The following is a 17,004-nucleotide window of genomic DNA, read 5'->3' as shown; positions in this document are numbered from 1 at the left end:
CACTTTAATTTAAAGCAGCAATATTCTCGGCTGCAAGGGCACTATTTCTTTCTTCATTTTTTTCAATATGTTGTGAATTGTTCGTTCAGTAAAGCGATGAAATTGCCCATAATCTTTCCGTAAATTTCGATACACAGTTCGTACAGAATTGTTTCGATACACAATTCGTACAGAATCATTATTTCTGTAGAACAATTGAACAATTTTAACGCGTTGAACGGTAGTTAAGCGATCCATTTCGTACAAGTGTTGTTGCGAACCAACATTTGACACACTGTATATAAAAATGAATGTGTATGTGTGTAAATATGCTAATTTTGGGTAAGTAGTTTCCATTACTCTACTATTTATTTTAGTCCTAGACGACTTTTTCAAGGGCATCTATGAAATAGTATCGTCATGTCTAAAGTAGTAATGTTTTTTTCTACAACTTCTGACTAACATTCGCTCGTACCTAACCTGCCCAACAGTTTTGGCGAGATATTTTATAATATGTTTTATGATTTATTTCTAAAATAAATAATTTAGTGCCTATTTATATTTATTAATGTTATAATGTCTTGGAATTCGAAAGATTATAATAGTTTACATTTAATATTGAAAGTGAACGGTGGACGAGACACCACCACAATTGTCATGAATGTGCCGCCGTTACATCAATGCTACCAGAGTGCCATCAATTTTTGGCCATAATAAAACCTATACATATACCTATAAATAGGCCATCACAATATTTTTTGAAATTCATATGATCGTTATATATTTTTATTCTAACCATTTATTCTGCCTCTGAAAAATATAATTACGACCAGGTTGTTAATAAAATTGTGACCAAGATCTGATTTCAATTCTGACTAGTTATTATGTTGTCATATTAAAATAAATTATTGAAGAGTATAAACATTTGGGCACTTTTCACAGTTCTTAGACCTTCACTTTACGAAACATAAACGTCAAAACCATGACGCGTTTCGCGAGGGCTCGGGGCTCTAACGCCTCCAACGAAAGAGTTCCCGAAGATGCCACGCCCTGGAATGTAATGCGCAATCAGCTCCTCGACCGAAACCAGAGCAGTAAAAACTCCGACGAGAGAGAAAAGGTAAACACATGTCCTAACCTAACAACTTATAAAAATATACAAATTATTACTTTTTTCCTTTCAGTTCGATGCCATCAGACAACAAAACTATGAAAAGTTTTTAAAGGAGCAAAAAGAGAAAAACACGACGAAGACATGGTGCGAATTTGAAGAAGGCAAATCCAACACTGCCGACTTTAGAAATGAGTCTATTCAAAAAGTCGAGAAGAAGAACAAGAAGAAAAAAGTACCGAAGGAAGTTAAACCCGAATCCGGCAGTGAAATGAGCGGAGACGACGAGCGATTAGTCAAGTGGTGTGAAGAAGAAGAATCTGATGGAGAATATACAGATTTATACAAGGATTTGACTTCAAAGTTGGAAACGATCATTACGGAAGTTGAAAATACACCTAAAACAGAAGACTGTTCCTTTAAAGAGGAAAAGAAGAAGAAGAATAAATTGAAAAAGAAGAAGGCGAAAGAAGTTTCTGAAGGTACTCCGGAAGATGTGGAAATCGCACTTGAAAAAACAGAAAAAAAGAAAAAGCATAAGAATGTAGAAGAAAATACTAGGGAAGAAGTTGTAAAAACAGCTCCGGAAAAATTGCCCAAAAAGAAAAAGCGTAAGAATGTAGAAGAAAATGTTGAAACACAGGATTTTGAATCTAATAAAAAGCCTAAAATAGATGATAAAATGGACGATAATGAAACAGGTAAATTTGTTAAGAATACGTCTATTTCGGAGAATAGTGAAGAAACGTTAACGAGTAAAAGAGCTATAAAAAGGAAGTTGAAAAGAGAAGCTAAAAGGAAAGAACGCCTTGAAAACGGTGATGATATAAAACTGCCGGAATTTAAAAAACCAAAATTATCTGTTCAAGAAAATCAACCATTTGTCGCTGAAAAGAAGAAAAATATGAAAAAGGACCAAGATAAATCTCAAATTAGCAACTCTCAGCAGAATCCAGCAAGAGAAAAAGGTAGAAGGAAGCCCGAAAACCAAAACACTATCATAATAGTGGACGGGGAAACGCTCGAAGTCGCTTATTATGACGGATTTCCGATTCTAGCTAAAGATATGGAACGATTGAAAGAGCTACGTAAAAGTATGATATCTAAAAGTATACCGAAGAGCGAAGTAGACAGGACGATGAAGTTAGAACGGAGAAGAGCCGAAAAATCATTCGCTCGTATCAAACGCAAACAATGCTTCCATTGTAGAAAAGCGGGACACAATCTGTCCGAATGTCCGGAGTTGAACAAAGAGTCCGAGAATACTGGAGCTCCCTCTTCAGGAATATGCTTCAAATGCGGCTCGACGGAACACACGCATTTCAATTGTAAAGTAGTCAAAAGCCAAGACTATAAGTTTGCTCAGTGTTTCATATGCAAAGAACAGGTAAATATAATTTATTTTATAATAAATTATAAATTATTTACCGATTATTATTTTACAGGGTCACATATCAAGACAGTGTCCTGATAATCCTCGGGGTATTTATCCCAAAGGAGGGGCTTGCAAAGAGTGCGGAGACGTTACACATTTGAAAAAAGATTGTCCAAAGGTAGTACTATTTTTCTCATTAATTTTATTTTTGTATATTTATCTATTGGCTATTTTTAGATCATGCAAGTGAGAGAAGATCATTCGATGAAGTTGGACGTCATGGAATCGGATAATATCGAAGATATATCTAAAAAACCATTCAAGATAAATGACAATGTGAATAAAATTAAACGTGTTCAGTTTTAAAATGTTTATTTTTTTCATTTTAATAAAATAATTGATCAATAACACATTTTATAAATGCCACTTTTTAAAGTTAATCCGATATTTTAAGCCTAAGTTCTTCGTAGTCGCTCAAAGCGTTTCTCCCCATCATCCCCATTTCACTGCTTTCATCTTCTCTTATTAGTATATCAGCTGCTTCTTTCAAAATTATGCTAGCTTTCAAAATTTCTTCATTTGATTGAGTTTTATTGATTACTCCTTTTTTTAACTTTCTTTTAGATAAGATTATCATTGGACTGAACATTTCCAATAATACTTTGCCTAAAAAAACATACATTAAAATCTTAAATATAACTATCGCAATATTTTTATCATAAGGTTAAAGTAACTCAATTAATGTATAGAAATAAACTTCCTCTTCCTATGATGTAAGCTGAATGTACATTTTGCCTTGGTATGTGAATATTTTTACATAAAGGGGGCTTGTAGGCCGAATGTGTTGATTGGTCTCCGACTAGTATTATAATGATTGTTTCGTATATTTCTAACTTTAAAATCTACGCAAAGTTTGCATTACTAAATTTTAATGCACCGTAAGGGTAAGCTTATTGAATTTTAGGTAAATTTCTATAGAATACCTATTGCAGAGGGGTCTCATGGTACAACTTTATTTTTTTTATTATGATAATCATCAGTTTTAATCTTTAAAAAATTGCCACTGTAAATATATTGGTTACGTTTGTTAGCCACCAAATCTGCTATTTTATTTTTAAAATTTAAAAAGTTACGAGTTCAACAATATAGTATGTAATATACATATGTTTATTATGAGGTATTCGAAAGACCAGCGAAACGCTTAGGAAACAAATTTCTGGATAATATTTGACTCGCGTCTTTCAACATGATTTAATAACAAATAATCTCATCCCATGTCCAAACGTCAAGGACGATGACGGTTTAATAAAACTCGCGCTAGAGTTGGTCTGAGCATTTTGGCCATAACAAAAGGTTTGCTGGACATATCTCAAGCAATAAGAACAATGGATTTTGAAATTGAAAAACTAATTTATTTCATGAAAATCTTGACCAATTATGTAAGCCATCTTGATCTGTCATTGTGCTACAAAGTGTCATTATTACTGACGATTCACAAGCAGTATTATAAAACTCAAATGATTAAATTTGTATATCTAATAAAATTGTGGTGGCCGACATGTGTGACACAGTCAAAAAAATTAACGATATTCCAATGGCGGCTGTAAAATAAGAAATGACGATCAATAACAATTCTGATGAAATTTATTTTTGTCATACGAATCGAGTTATTTCATCTTCTTGGCAAAAAAGTGAAAAAATTTACACTGTTATTTAAGTACTAACCTCTTGCCCGCGTTAATCCGGGAGAAATTATGTCTAAAATATTCAATATTTCTTGGCACATAGCAATTTTTCTTTGTAGAAATGACACGGCATTCTCTTCCACCACGTAATCCTTCATTCTACCGTACATTTGCACCAAATCATATTTTAACAATAACAAAACTGCATGTTCTTGATGTAAAATGTTACAGCACTAAAAAAATTGTTTAAAAGACAAAATAAATTACTTACATACAATTTGACGCTTTACATATATTTACCCATAAAGAATCTTGTTCGATCTTTTCCACAGAATTTCCGTAAATCAACTCGCTTTCAGATAATTCTCTTTGAATTACACTAATTAGTTGTAAAACTGTTTCTCCGGTTGTAAAATATTTGCAATGTGAACATTTCCACAACGCTGTATTATCTGTTACGAAAGAGTTATGCCTACAATTGAACTATTTTGTTCGGTAAAAACATTTTCTACTCACCCAGCGGATTAGTTGTGAGCACAGTGCCATTTTCACACATGTTGCATTTTAAAGAACTCATATTTGTTCCTAACTCACTCGGATCTGCACATCTTTCACAGCAGCAATCGAAAAACTTTGAACGTTTCAATAACGCTCTTCTTTGAAGCGTGCAATGAAATACATCCGTATAACAAAGCTCAAGCTTTTCTCCTTTTTTAATATCGTTAGCTGCCCATACTTGAACCCTAAAATTGTTACAATTGCTTAATTATATTCTGACAATGGTCAATAATAATATTGATAAGGCCAAACAGTTAATTTCCACAGACTACTTTTTTTAATAAGATCATCAACCTCCCGGGTTGGACGCGTGTATACTATTGCACCAAACATATACTTTTACATACAATTTCAACTTTATTTAATCATTAAACTATATAAACTTATTACTAATAATACAATTTATATGTAAATAAAGCACTTACAAATTTTGCGGAGTTCCTTTCTTTCCACCAGATACTATCGTATGAACAATCGTTGGAACGCAGTTATGCGACATTATACTGACTTGTGGATAAATACCTCTGATATTTGGACCTGTTTTTAGTGGAACTTCTAAAGCGTTAACCTAGCAATTTACAATTATTTTTAAAGTAAACATATTTATTTTTAATCAAAAATATTCATATGTTACCTCTAAAATACCGCACGCTCTTTGGATAAAATCTTCTGAAAACTTGTTTTCTAACTTACAAGGACCTAAAAGGTATTTAACTATGTTAATGTCGTCAATTTCCCATGTAGTCAAATTACAACGCTCTTCTCTGTGATCTTCCATATCTTCAATTTCTTTGTTCCATTTTTCTGGATATTTTTCTTTAGTTAGCATCAACCTATTCATAACAAATTCGATTGAATTCAAAACTAATTTGTAATAAGTAAGAAATAAAAACTATAAATATAAGTAAAACAAAAACCTTAATGGCGTTATACAGTCGTATTGGGCACAAGGTTTTCTTTTATCACACATTTTTAGAAATCTTGTACCAGCTTCAGCGAAAATTTTACATTCATATTCTCGATGTACATATTTTTTCTCACAGTTCGAGTCACAGCAAGGCCAGCCACATTTACTGCAATAATAAGTTCTATTCCAAGAACTATGACAGCCTAAACATACCGGAACTGAATCTAAAAATAATCATGTTGCATGTTAAAATGTATAATATTGCAATAAATCCTACAATATTCAAATTATATTGATATAATGCTAAAGTTTTATTAAAGTGCAGCGAACACAGAAAAAAAAGTAGCATTGATTATTTAGCCGCACAGCGAAAATTTAATCGCAGTACTCCAGATTTGATAAAATGCTTTGTCTTTATTTAAATAGTTTTCAGAACTCTGTAGAAATATATATAGAAAACGAGTAGAACGAACAAACAGATTGTCGCAATTTATTGGCTCAAAAAATCGCAATGAAATCCTCTCTGAACTTTTTTTTAAATATAGCAATTTTAAAAAAAAAAAAATCGCTGTACTGCCAATATTTTATTTAGAAATTTTCATTTCTTTTAGGAAAAGATCAGTTTATGTACAAAAAAAAAAGTTTTCACATATTCTTTATAGAAAAAATATATATGGGATATAACGGTTTTTTAGGACTCCCTAACTAGCTAAAAAATAAACTGTTTAATGTATATAACTTAGTTTGCAAGTTTAATCCGCTATCTGGTTTTAAAATGGCTGTTATTCAATAACTGCAAAGTTAAAATTAAGTTAAATTTAAGAAAATACGTTTTTTTATTTGCTTGTCATTAATATGGAATATAACGAATATTAATGATACGATAACTATCGTAGTTTTTATCAGATTTCCATTAATATTTTTGTATAATTACCTTATAAATATTTCGCTTATGTTCGTTAACTAGCTAGATCCGCCATCTTGTTTGAAAATGCGACTCATCAACTTTTATAACCTACTTTTGGTAACAATTTAGAAACAAACATTTAAAAATACTTTTATACAACTACATATTTACAGAAATATACATTATTCTTGTGGCTCTTAACGGAATACATATACCCTAAAGCCTAAACTGCATGTATATAATGTAGATATTTTGTAAAGTTTGTTTTAATTTTTATTTTACATAATGTTTTTTTTTAAGCTATATATTTTATATGATATAAAAGTATAAATATAAATAAGAATAATCTTATTTTACACTAATTAAAAATACCAGATTAGATAATAAAGATTTCAGATAATCTACATTACAATTTTAAATCTAAAATTGGCAGACTAGCGAAAATTTTAAGTAAAACTTTATTTTTATGCGACGTTTACTTCATTATGTTATGATATTATGATGCGTTACCTTACTCCATCTTTTTTATATCTTCAATTAGTGAAAAGTTGAACTTTTTGTGCTAATAAATGCAAAGTAGACGCCTGTAATAATTACAAAACGCTACTTACTGAACTCGCGTATAAAAGGTTAGTTTCCATTACAAAATTAACCACTTAAACGCCAGCGACTCACCGGTGAATCCTTTGATGATTATTTTTTTAAACGAATTAATTTTTATTTCAATTTTTTTTTATTAATTATTAAAGATTATTGTACTAGCTTCATTATTCAGTAAACCAGGTATTTTATATTTATTTAAAGAAAACGATACAGACGCCTGAAGAGAGATAACTGGTGACTTACTAAAGAGTCGCTGGCGTATAAAGGGTTAATAACGGTATTTTTCTTAACTTCAGGGGTTTCAAAATAAAGTTATGAATCTAAATATACACAATACCTTAAACGACTTAATAATACTTTCATAGCTATACTAAATAGATACGATACTTAAGTTTAAACATATACATAAAATGCATAAGTATAAGTTGATTTAATTGCAAGTTTCTGTAGAAATAAAGTTGATACAATGTTTATATCTTAAACTTAAGAATGTTTTTTACTCTATTCAATCTTAACTATTGTTAAAGTATGTTTCTTTATTACAACTTTTATTTTCTGTTTGTGATACTAGAAAAGAGTAATAAACCAAGCATTTGTATTTAATCACAGGGTACTTTTATAATTTAAATAAATTTCAATCCACTATAATATATTAAGAAAAAATATTAACACTTATTAAATTAATAGTTGCGCATAATTTTAATAAATAGTTAATAAAAATATGTCATACATATATATTAAATAAATATTACGTAACACAGTATATGTAATTTATTATATTTTTATATATTAAAATTAACAAAAAAAATACCTGGTTTTGGACCGATCACTAACGGAATGTCTGAAAATATAAGCGAGCCTTTTTTCAGATTTTTCCCTGCGACAAGGTATCTTCCAAGTCTGTTATCTTTTTTAATTTCATACTTCAACTTTTCGTACATGATTACACAGTAATGTTATCAGAAGTTTTTTACAAGCGTAATTAATTAAATTTAATTAACGAGACTAAACTTGGTCCAAGCTCCAAGCAAACTCGACTGTTCTTGACCTCCCTTGGTTTTACGTTAGATAAGAATGACGTACTTTGGCGACTGAAATAGCTAATACTGATTTCAGTCGTGTGATCACTTTTATTATATGTTATAATTTAATTAAATAAAAAATATAATACCTTAATTATTATAAAATAATTAACTGTTTAAAAATATATATTATATCATTAGAGCAATTAGAGTAATTATTATATTATATATGTATTATTACTATCAAATGAATCAATAGAACTAATAAAGTTATTATTTAATTTATGGTGCACAATAAATATTATGTAAATATATACTTTTAATATATAGAAGTTAATTAAATAATTGCAAAATCTTAAGATAATATTTCAATTATTTTGTTTGGTTTTCACATTTCGCATTGAGCCAATTGGAACTTTTCCAATTATTCAATAATGACGTCACTGCTTTCAGTTGATCGGTTGAATGCGATTAATATAAGGAAATGGTTGCTATTATATTTGATTAAAAATATTAATTTAAAAATATCCAGCGAATTCATATAATTTTAGGTTGTGAATGATTTATAAAATGATTTTTCAATGTTAAAATAATACTTTATTTTAATGAATATCATGATATATATATTCATTTAAATATATCGTTAAAGTTAATGTGGCTGCGCAGCGCAGTTTTTTGTGTTTTTGCAAAATTATCGTGTTTTTCACCATAAAAATATAATTCAGTTAAAAAGAAATCGAATAATATAATTATATTTAAAATATGAAATAAATATTGCCACTAAATTATATAAAAAAACTGTCTGGAAAAGGACCCAGGTTTATTTAGAACTAAGTAGATTTCTATATATAAAAGTGTGTAAAATAGTTTTTAACTTTTATATTATATTAAAATAAAAATGTTCTATTATATAATATTTTTTATTTTAATTTTAAAAATTATAGATAGCTGCTATTTTGAAACAAAATTAAACTAAGGCAGTTAACGTGTTTTACAATTTCGTTATATTCCACATAAATAAAATTATAAAAATCGTTTTATTATTTCTTATTTTAATTTAATTTCTATTTTTAAATGTTTTTTCATCTTTTTATATTTTTCTCTAAGATTTTTTTTACAGAGTTACGATTTTTTATCTTTTAAATAGACGCCATTTTGAATTTGCGAAACGTCCATTTTCCGTTCAAACTCATACCTAACTTAATGAAAACTCTAAAACTAATTGTAATTTTATAACTTTCATTAGGCCAAATCCAACATATTTCTCTCATGAGAAAATAAGCTGAAGGTGAAGTACAGAGAGATGTCGCATTTTGCTCCATAGTCTGTCTGCACTTCGATATTACACTAATAAGTTTTAATAATATAATAGCTACTCTTGAGCCAGCTCATCTCTTAAGGGAAAATAAACGGAATAAGAAGCACATACAGTCCATTATTTATTATATGTGGATTAAAACTGTTTTTTTTATTAAAACTGATTTTTTATTACAATTAATTTGTTAAATTTTCAAATTTTCAGTTTTTAGCAATCTTTATGTTGAATAAAAACATTGTATGGTTTTTTTTAATAAAATTTTATATTGATTAAATACACAAAAATGTAATTAATAAAAAAACATTCAACTTCTTTACGTATGATGACCCTGTATCTGACTTTCGAAGATCTTTTTGGCTTGCACTAGCGATATTTGAGAGCCAAGGGCATAATCTAAATGGACACGGAACCATTGTATTAAATTTATGTTGGCACTAATCTTATTCAAGCTTTATATATTCTACATTTTATACTGATTTTTTAACAGAAATTATGCGAATTCCTTAGTAAAAAATTGGCTGAATCACAAATCATATGCTAATTTCACAAAGTAAAAAGATTACAGAATATCTTTTACTATCTACACATAAGGGGAGTTTTTTCTATCGGTATGTCCGCGGCTATCTCAAGAACTAATAGTCTGATATCTCAAGAACTAATAGTCTAGTTCTGAGAGAAAGCTATTATATATTGTATATATCTTGGAAGAAGTTATAACCATAACTATACGACAGCGTGTAATTGAGAAATTAATATAATAATGCGCTATCAATTCTACAAATCAGTGACGGTTGTGGAAGCACCGCTTTCCCGTTTTATTTTCCGAATTAATTCATATTTTTTTATATATTCACAAAAAATAATTACGATCGACGCTATCAATTGGCTTTTATATTTTTATGTAATTATCAATAACAAATATCTAGAAATCAAGGGATAGCACATATATTTAGTATAAATTAATCAATTAATTAGTCGAGACCACGCATAATCTTCACGTTGCAATTAGTCTAATCAATTTTTTCCGTTGCATTTGTAAAGAAACGGCGTTTTAGCGGTCTGCCCAAAAGTAACGAAGGATGATAGAATACCAACGATAGAAACCAAAATGTAAGGTCAAATAAAAATTTGAGGGAGCGCAGATAGTTGATCTCCTCCCTTTCTCATAAAATAACTTTCATTATATCATCTCAACCATCACTTGAGCACTTTACCCACAGCTTAAATATATGAATAAAACTAATAAAGTAATTTTATTTCAATTAACAGTTTTGTCAAGGTAAAAGACATGTACTTTTTAAATATTTATTAATAACTTCAATACATAAATAAAATTGAATGATAGATATAATTACACAATTTCAAATGGAAATACAATAATTTAGACAGTGCAATCATTTCCTAGCAATATCTTTGTTCTGAATGTACCATTCGACGCTTTTATTGATTGCGTCTTCAAATTTAGTAAATTGAAATTTAGGCAAATACTGCCTTAGTTTATCGTTCGAAGCAGTCTTTTTATATTGACCACTTGCCATATTCGTATCATAGACAAGCTCGCCTTGATATTTTAAAGCCTTTTTAATAGTTTCAGCTGCTTCACTAATCGACACTTCGTCATCTTCATCAACTAAAATTTAAAAAAATAGGTTTCAATCAACTATAACTATAAGAAGAATATGCTTTTATAAAATATGATACCTGAAAGTATAATCGGATCGACACTGTCGTATTCTCTCAAGACCCAGATAAAAAGTTTCGCCAAATCCAAAGAGTATATGAATTGTCTCAACGGCTTTCCGGTTCCCATTACCGTGAATGTAGGATCTCCTGATTTATATAAATAAACAAGAAACGTTTAAGTTAAATTTCGTAGTCGGTGTTTAATTTAAATCGTTTGATTTACCTTTATCATGAGCTTCACTCATTTTTCTTATTAGAGCTGGAATAACATGACTAGATTCAAGATTATAATTGTCATGAGGTCCAAAAATATTGCACGGTATAACTGAAGTAAACATAGATCCATGTTGTTCGTGATAACCTCTATTTGAATAAAAAAAAAATATAAATAAAAAAAAAACATTTCTTACAAAAAACGTCACGGGAAAGATAATAATAAAAATACATCGTAAAAGTTTGGTTCTTTTATTGCCACAAGGATTTAAATGTAGAATTGTAGAACAAATTTAAAAAAAAATATATTTATGTAGAATTGAATTAAAATTGTAGAACAAATTTAAAAAAAAAAGGTGTGAATAAGTTAACAAGTCAAAAATATCAGTTTTAAGGTTCGATATTTTGGGCAAAATATATTTATTGCATCTGTAATGTTTTTATTTATCAAAAAAAATTATGGCATTTAAGCGTAATTTGTAAAATTATCGTTAGAAACTGCTGACTCACTTATGCGTCATTGGTAATTTACCATTGGGTCAATCTTATCTTTGTGGCAAAAATCTTATTGTACAGATTTATTTAAATATATACAAACATAGAATGTATCAAATATTATTTTTACCTATTCGCAACATCAATCATTCTTTTCGCATAGCTATAACCAAAATTGGATGGATGCGGAGGTCCATTGTGTACCTGAAAAAGTTTTATTTTTTTCCACAAACCAAATTAAATTTAACATTTTTAAGAATTTATAACCGAGTATATAAAATAGCAATAAGCAGAAAAAAAGTTTAAGTACCATTGTCTCGTTTATCGGGTAAGTGGTTTTATCTGGAAAAATACAAGTCGAGAGGCAAGATATCACTTTCTTGACACCAAACTCAAAACTCGTTTGCAATATGTTATCATTGATGGCCAGATTATTTCGCTAAGATAATTCAAATTTATATTAACAAATAAAAATATAAAATAATATATGTATCTATTTAAATCACTTACAAGAAAGTCCAGATTATGCGACATATTATGAAACAATCCACCAACCATTGCCGCCAAATGGATAACTTGCGTCGGTTTATGTTTCTTAAATAATTGATTTGTCTGTTCTTTATCGCTATAAAAAATCATACATATAAATAATTAACCAAGTATGTATCAAATTATGATGTAAATACCATAGATTTGCATCTTTGGAGCCGACGAATATCCACTCTTCATTTTTGGCTCTACCGCCACTATTTTTCTCTTCTTCTATAACTTTTTGAATAGCTTTACCTATTAAACCTGTTCCGCCGGTAACTAATATTACGTTATTCTTGTTACAGTCCATTTTTCTACAAAATTTAATAAAATCATATTTATTTACATTTTACAACAGATATAATACATTTTTAATTTAAACTTAAATGTATCTTACAACCAATTGTGTTAGTAAATAAATAAACGTGATTCGGTTGCACGAATATAATATAAACAGCCACGCGACCGCTTTGACAGATGTCAGAACAAGGTGACCTAAATACAATATTTATTGGCCATGAGTTATTTTGATTAATTTTTAATTATATCACATTCTATAATCTATTATATATTTAATTAAATTATTTAATATGTAAGTGCAAAACAGATTAAAATCTAAAATATAAATTTGGTGTATTTATAGGAATATTGATACTTGTTAAGAATGTAAGCGCCACGCTCAGAAACCAATGGTTATACAATCTCTGCTACTGGTTTGTCCCTAACGGGCACGAAAGCGGCCAATAACGTTTTGCTGCATAAATTCGTTTTAAAATTTAAACTGGTTAAGTGTGAGCGAGCGTCGGTCAGAACATTTATTCAAGGTAAATATTGTTGCCAATTTATATAATCCTTTTTTAATTAGATTCGTTGCTGAGAGTTATTTATGTGATGGTAACTGTTCTGTCCAACCCTCTCTCTCTCTCTCTTAGCCGCTCGTTCTCACTAACTTATTTAAATGCTAAAAGATATTTATGTAGCAAAACGTTATTGGCCGCTTTCGTGGTGCTGCCGGTTAGGCTTTTTGCTTCGCGTGAGAATAACGTTTGCTTACAGTGGCTTTCCATTTTTACATAATAATTTCTCTGTGTTGATTTATATTTATACATATTAATATATGTTTGGTAATAATTAAATCCTTGCTTATTTATTTATATGCATACATGTGCATGGAACAACAGCTTACTTGAACAGAAAAAAACAATATTTAAAAACAAAACTTATTAACAAAATATTTTATATAATATATATATAATAGACCACAATACGTCCAACCAACTGTGAGAACATGGATGAAAACAAATCAATACATAGTCATATTGTTGTGCTTATTGAAGAATTCGCGCTTATAATTAGCTGGCACACAAAAACAAAGTTCCAGAATTTCCGGATTATGCAACTTAAAGAAGTACTTTTCCTAGTATTAGCTGGCCATACACGTGCGGATCTGTCCGTTGCGGGTGCCTGGCGGAGTTGTGCCAGATGTTAAAGAAAATTATCCTTCATTGAAAGCTTTCAATAAAGGTCAAAAGTATTTGAATGGCAAATAATTATTTACAATTTTTTCAACCACACTAATCGGCCTTATTTTTGCTTTAGTAGTCTAAGAACTACATAATAATCAGATATAAAAGATCGCTCTGCATGGAAATCGGCAGATTTCAAAAATATATGGAGACTTTCCGCAAAGTTACGCGATAGAATTTGCCTGTTGACAAATAATCCCAAATGTTTTTTATCTTTATCTTGTTCAAAGTATGAATAATACAGTAGCCGTTATTGATAATTTTCCCTATGATTCGTGTATAAATACGGAAACCTGAATTACTTTGTAACTTGACGCCTATAGTCAACCAAAGTAGATCGATCTGTTCTGTTCCTTCGATTATTTTAGTCCATTATAACAAATCTTATTCTAATAAATTCTGCTCTCTTCGAAGATCGAGTGTTCTCTTCATCAATACTATATATTACTTTATTTAGCAAAATTGCTCGAGAATTCTCAAGAAATTCGAAAAGTGGAAATAAGAATTCTTATTTCTCAAGAAATGGAAAACACCGAGAAATCAGAATGCTTAGTTACAATGCGTCGTAAAATTTAGAACAGCGGGTCGGATCTTACACTACTATGTAGAATTGTAAATAATGAAATTAAAGCTGTGTGTCAATAAGTAACACTTGCCGCAAGAAGTAGGCAGATTTTGTCTGTGTAAAAGAATTTAGTAAACACTAGTTATTAGCAACATGTCCAAGTATTCGCATTTACTAAAACTACTTAAATTCATTTGGATGTATCACTATTTCAAACTGAAAAAAACTAATCTGAATATTTACCTTGTACTTATCTTTTATAGCTGCAATCTGAAAATAAGTATGGTTTCCTCGGATATACTTTTCTAAAGATCATGCATTATAAAAACATACAATCATATATAAATCTGCATGAAAATACAATTGCTTTGATTACTTTTATATGGAGAAAACGCGTTTATTCGAGATGTATTTATTTTCTTAAAAACTATGCACTGTAATATCAAAATCAACTTTATATTATATATAAAAAAAGCTTTTTTTAGTGTAAAAGACAATATGTAGATGTTTTTAAATATTTATTGATATAAATCTCATTTGATTCATCCCATTTCACAATTCATTGTGTTAACATATCGTCTAAAAATAAATTATCACACGTTTGAGTTTCAATTGAACTGCAAGACAGCATCACATCGCATTTCCTACTCAAAAATTTGCTGTTCACTGCAATGAAATTAGAAAATTGAGTCTGAGTTTCGATCGAATTCAAAGAACACGATTGCTTAAAAATTTGTTCGTCCATATTGCAATGCAAAGAAGATGAATTATTAACAGACATAGACATGTCTTTGTGCAGATGCTCTAGCGATAAGATGCAATCACACGTCTGAGTCTCTTTATAGCAAGTCGACGTTCCTTCGTCCGGCAGCGTCAGAAGCTCCTTTGATTTTTCAAAGCCATAATTATTATCGAGTGAATTGTCACAATCGAAAATTTCATTACACGTCTGAGTTTCGGTCGAGATCAATAGTGAATCACGCTTTAGATCTTTAGCATTGTTGTACACATCCAGGTACGGCCACGAGGTTTGGGTCTGAATATCGGACAAAAGCGTAAAATCTGAGAAGATATCGTTATCTGGATAATCTGTTTGTTTTATATTAGAGTACAATAACTCATCCAGAGCAGTCTGAGTTTGAATATCTTGACTCATATCAGAAGATGGAAAATTACTATTACTAAAATTTAAGCTTGACGTTGTGTTTCGATCTTCGCCGTAGCAATTAGATACATAATATTCTATTGTTTGTGTTTCTACATTGGATTTAACAGACGTATCTGATTTTACCATTGTTTTTGCTAGCGTTTGGGTGAACCTATCGGACTGTTTTAATGGTTCAATTTTGGTGTTGTTATCTTGATCGTTATCAATTGCATACTTAAAATTATAACAATCGCCTGCAACAAAAATAATACAAATATAGATAAACACTCCATAAATGAATATTTGGCTTAATATAAGAACAACCAATTTCAAACACATGTGAAATTATTTAAATAAGTTTTTTTATCCAACATTTTTTACTTTTAAAATTCAAATGACGCATAAGTGAGTCAGCGGTTCCCAACAATATTTGTCACAAAAAACGTATTATAAAGAAGAACGAACCGTATTTAAATTATATACTATTTTCTGCAAGTTTAGTTCTAAATACAAAATGAGTTGTTGTTGTGTCGAGTCACAGAAATATAGTAACAAATTTGTATTATAATTACCTGTTTTGACAAAGGAAATATCTCCACTAGTACTTATCACAGATACAAATTTGCTGACATAATTGTGTTCCTGCATTATGTAATCTATCATGTTAGTTTCTCTATCAGATAGTTTATCCACTAGATCGATATTGATCTGATTTCCCGACAAGCTAGCTTTTATCTTGGAACTATCAGCTGCATTTTGAAAAATGACCGGATAAGTAACGGTTCGTTTGCAGTTGACGGTGTGCCTGCGCACCATCGAGGGAATTGCAGAGCACCATCCGCATTTGACGCAGCTCCAATTCCGGGGAGCGTGCACCTTCCCATAGTGCTGCTTGAGGAGGCGCCTTTGCGAAAAGTGTTTGCCAGTGCCGTTCTCCAAGTTATAAACGCAATCTACCACCGGACAATGGAACTGCGCGTCCGCCGTCAAAAGCGAATCTCCCAATTTTCCAATTTTATGGTGTTTGACTAGGTGCAGCTGCAAATTGGACGACTTTACGAACTCCTTACCGCAGCCGGCTTCCGGACAGATGCGCTTTTCCGAAAAATCAGACAACTCCGAGATGCTAGGGCAAATCTTCATTATTACTCGTTTCAGTTGCACAACAACTGTCAAACGCAAATGTCAATAATAGACCTAAACCTTAAATTCGATTGACCATGACCAAAGTACAAAAATAATATATAAAAAAAATAATATTTAATTTAAAAGGCGATATTTTTCTACTAATGAAGTCTACTTTGGGTACTTGTTAATTATATGGCCGTCACGCTCAGAAGCCAACGGTTATGAACACTTGTTGTTTTGAGTCCAATTTA

At 30.1% G+C, this 17,004-nt stretch overlaps 4 protein-coding genes across 4 annotated transcripts; 1 reads left to right on the top strand and 3 right to left on the bottom strand.

The window, feature by feature from the left end:
• Positions 1–934: 934 nt before the first annotated feature.
• On the top strand, positions 935–2,873 carry LOC148238301 (uncharacterized). The gene is made up of 4 exons (XM_088185799.1): positions 935–1,099; positions 1,164–2,477; positions 2,536–2,643; positions 2,703–2,873. Exons 1-4 carry the CDS (start codon positions 962–964, stop codon positions 2,829–2,831), a joined length of 1,689 nt encoding a protein of 562 aa, XP_088041925.1. The 5' UTR covers positions 935–961; the 3' UTR covers positions 2,832–2,873.
• Positions 2,666–8,192, bottom strand: LOC148238300 (SET domain-containing protein SmydA-8-like). The gene is made up of 8 exons (XM_088185811.1): positions 7,937–8,192; positions 5,626–5,839; positions 5,343–5,541; positions 5,134–5,276; positions 4,667–4,893; positions 4,451–4,602; positions 4,191–4,383; positions 2,666–3,131 (listed from the first exon to the last, which is right to left on the bottom strand). Exons 1-8 carry the CDS (start codon positions 8,064–8,066, stop codon positions 2,902–2,904), a joined length of 1,488 nt encoding a protein of 495 aa, XP_088041937.1. The 5' UTR covers positions 8,067–8,192; the 3' UTR covers positions 2,666–2,901.
• Positions 8,193–10,758: 2,566 nt separating this feature from the next.
• Positions 10,759–12,906, bottom strand: Gmer (GDP-L-fucose synthase-like protein). The gene is made up of 8 exons (XM_088189620.1): positions 12,785–12,906; positions 12,543–12,701; positions 12,367–12,481; positions 12,167–12,295; positions 11,987–12,060; positions 11,372–11,511; positions 11,167–11,295; positions 10,759–11,095 (listed from the first exon to the last, which is right to left on the bottom strand). Exons 2-8 carry the CDS (start codon positions 12,695–12,697, stop codon positions 10,860–10,862), a joined length of 978 nt encoding a protein of 325 aa, XP_088045746.1. The 5' UTR covers positions 12,698–12,701; positions 12,785–12,906; the 3' UTR covers positions 10,759–10,859.
• Positions 12,907–14,979: 2,073 nt separating this feature from the next.
• Positions 14,980–16,824, bottom strand: Asciz (ASCIZ zinc finger protein). Its single transcript, XM_088184180.1, has 2 exons — positions 16,198–16,824; positions 14,980–15,879 (listed from the first exon to the last, which is right to left on the bottom strand). The coding sequence occupies exons 1-2, from the start codon at positions 16,766–16,768 to the stop codon at positions 15,038–15,040; spliced, it is 1,413 nt and encodes a 470-aa protein (XP_088040306.1). The 5' UTR covers positions 16,769–16,824; the 3' UTR covers positions 14,980–15,037.
• Between the last annotated feature and the right edge of the window lie 180 nt (positions 16,825–17,004).

The sequence above is a fragment of the Plectrocnemia conspersa genome, unplaced genomic scaffold (genome assembly GCF_051122295.1).
Source record: "Plectrocnemia conspersa isolate PC_06_02 unplaced genomic scaffold, ASM5112229v1 ptg000001l, whole genome shotgun sequence".
Lineage (NCBI taxonomy): Eukaryota > Metazoa > Arthropoda > Insecta > Trichoptera > Polycentropodidae > Plectrocnemia > Plectrocnemia conspersa.
This window is presented reverse-complemented; position numbering and strand designations above follow the sequence as displayed.

Coding starts and splice junctions, on each gene's coding strand:
- Asciz (XM_088184180.1), bottom strand. CDS start 16,768: ATGAAGATTTGCCCTAGCATCTCGGAGTTGTCTGATTTTTCGGAAAAG. Junction 15,880..16,197: donor TATTTCCTTTGTCAAAACAG/GTAATTATAATA, acceptor TTTTTGTTGCAG/GCGATTGTTATAATTTTAAG.
- LOC148238301 (XM_088185799.1), top strand. CDS start 962: ATGACGCGTTTCGCGAGGGCTCGGGGCTCTAACGCCTCCAACGAAAGA. Junction 1,100..1,163: donor ACTCCGACGAGAGAGAAAAG/GTAAACACATGT, acceptor TTTTCCTTTCAG/TTCGATGCCATCAGACAACA. Junction 2,644..2,702: donor TGAAAAAAGATTGTCCAAAG/GTAGTACTATTT, acceptor GGCTATTTTTAG/ATCATGCAAGTGAGAGAAGA.
- LOC148238300 (XM_088185811.1), bottom strand. CDS start 8,066: ATGTACGAAAAGTTGAAGTATGAAATTAAAAAAGATAACAGACTTGGA. Junction 5,277..5,342: donor GAGCGTGCGGTATTTTAGAG/GTAACATATGAA, acceptor GTAAATTGCTAG/GTTAACGCTTTAGAAGTTCC. Junction 3,132..4,190: donor CGGATTAACGCGGGCAAGAG/GTTAGTACTTAA, acceptor ATGTTTTTTTAG/GCAAAGTATTATTGGAAATG.
- Gmer (XM_088189620.1), bottom strand. CDS start 12,697: ATGGACTGTAACAAGAATAACGTAATATTAGTTACCGGCGGAACAGGT. Junction 12,061..12,166: donor ACCCGATAAACGAGACAATG/GTACTTAAACTT, acceptor AAACTTTTTCAG/GTACACAATGGACCTCCGCA. Junction 11,512..11,986: donor ATGATTGATGTTGCGAATAG/GTAAAAATAATA, acceptor TTATTCAAATAG/AGGTTATCACGAACAACATG.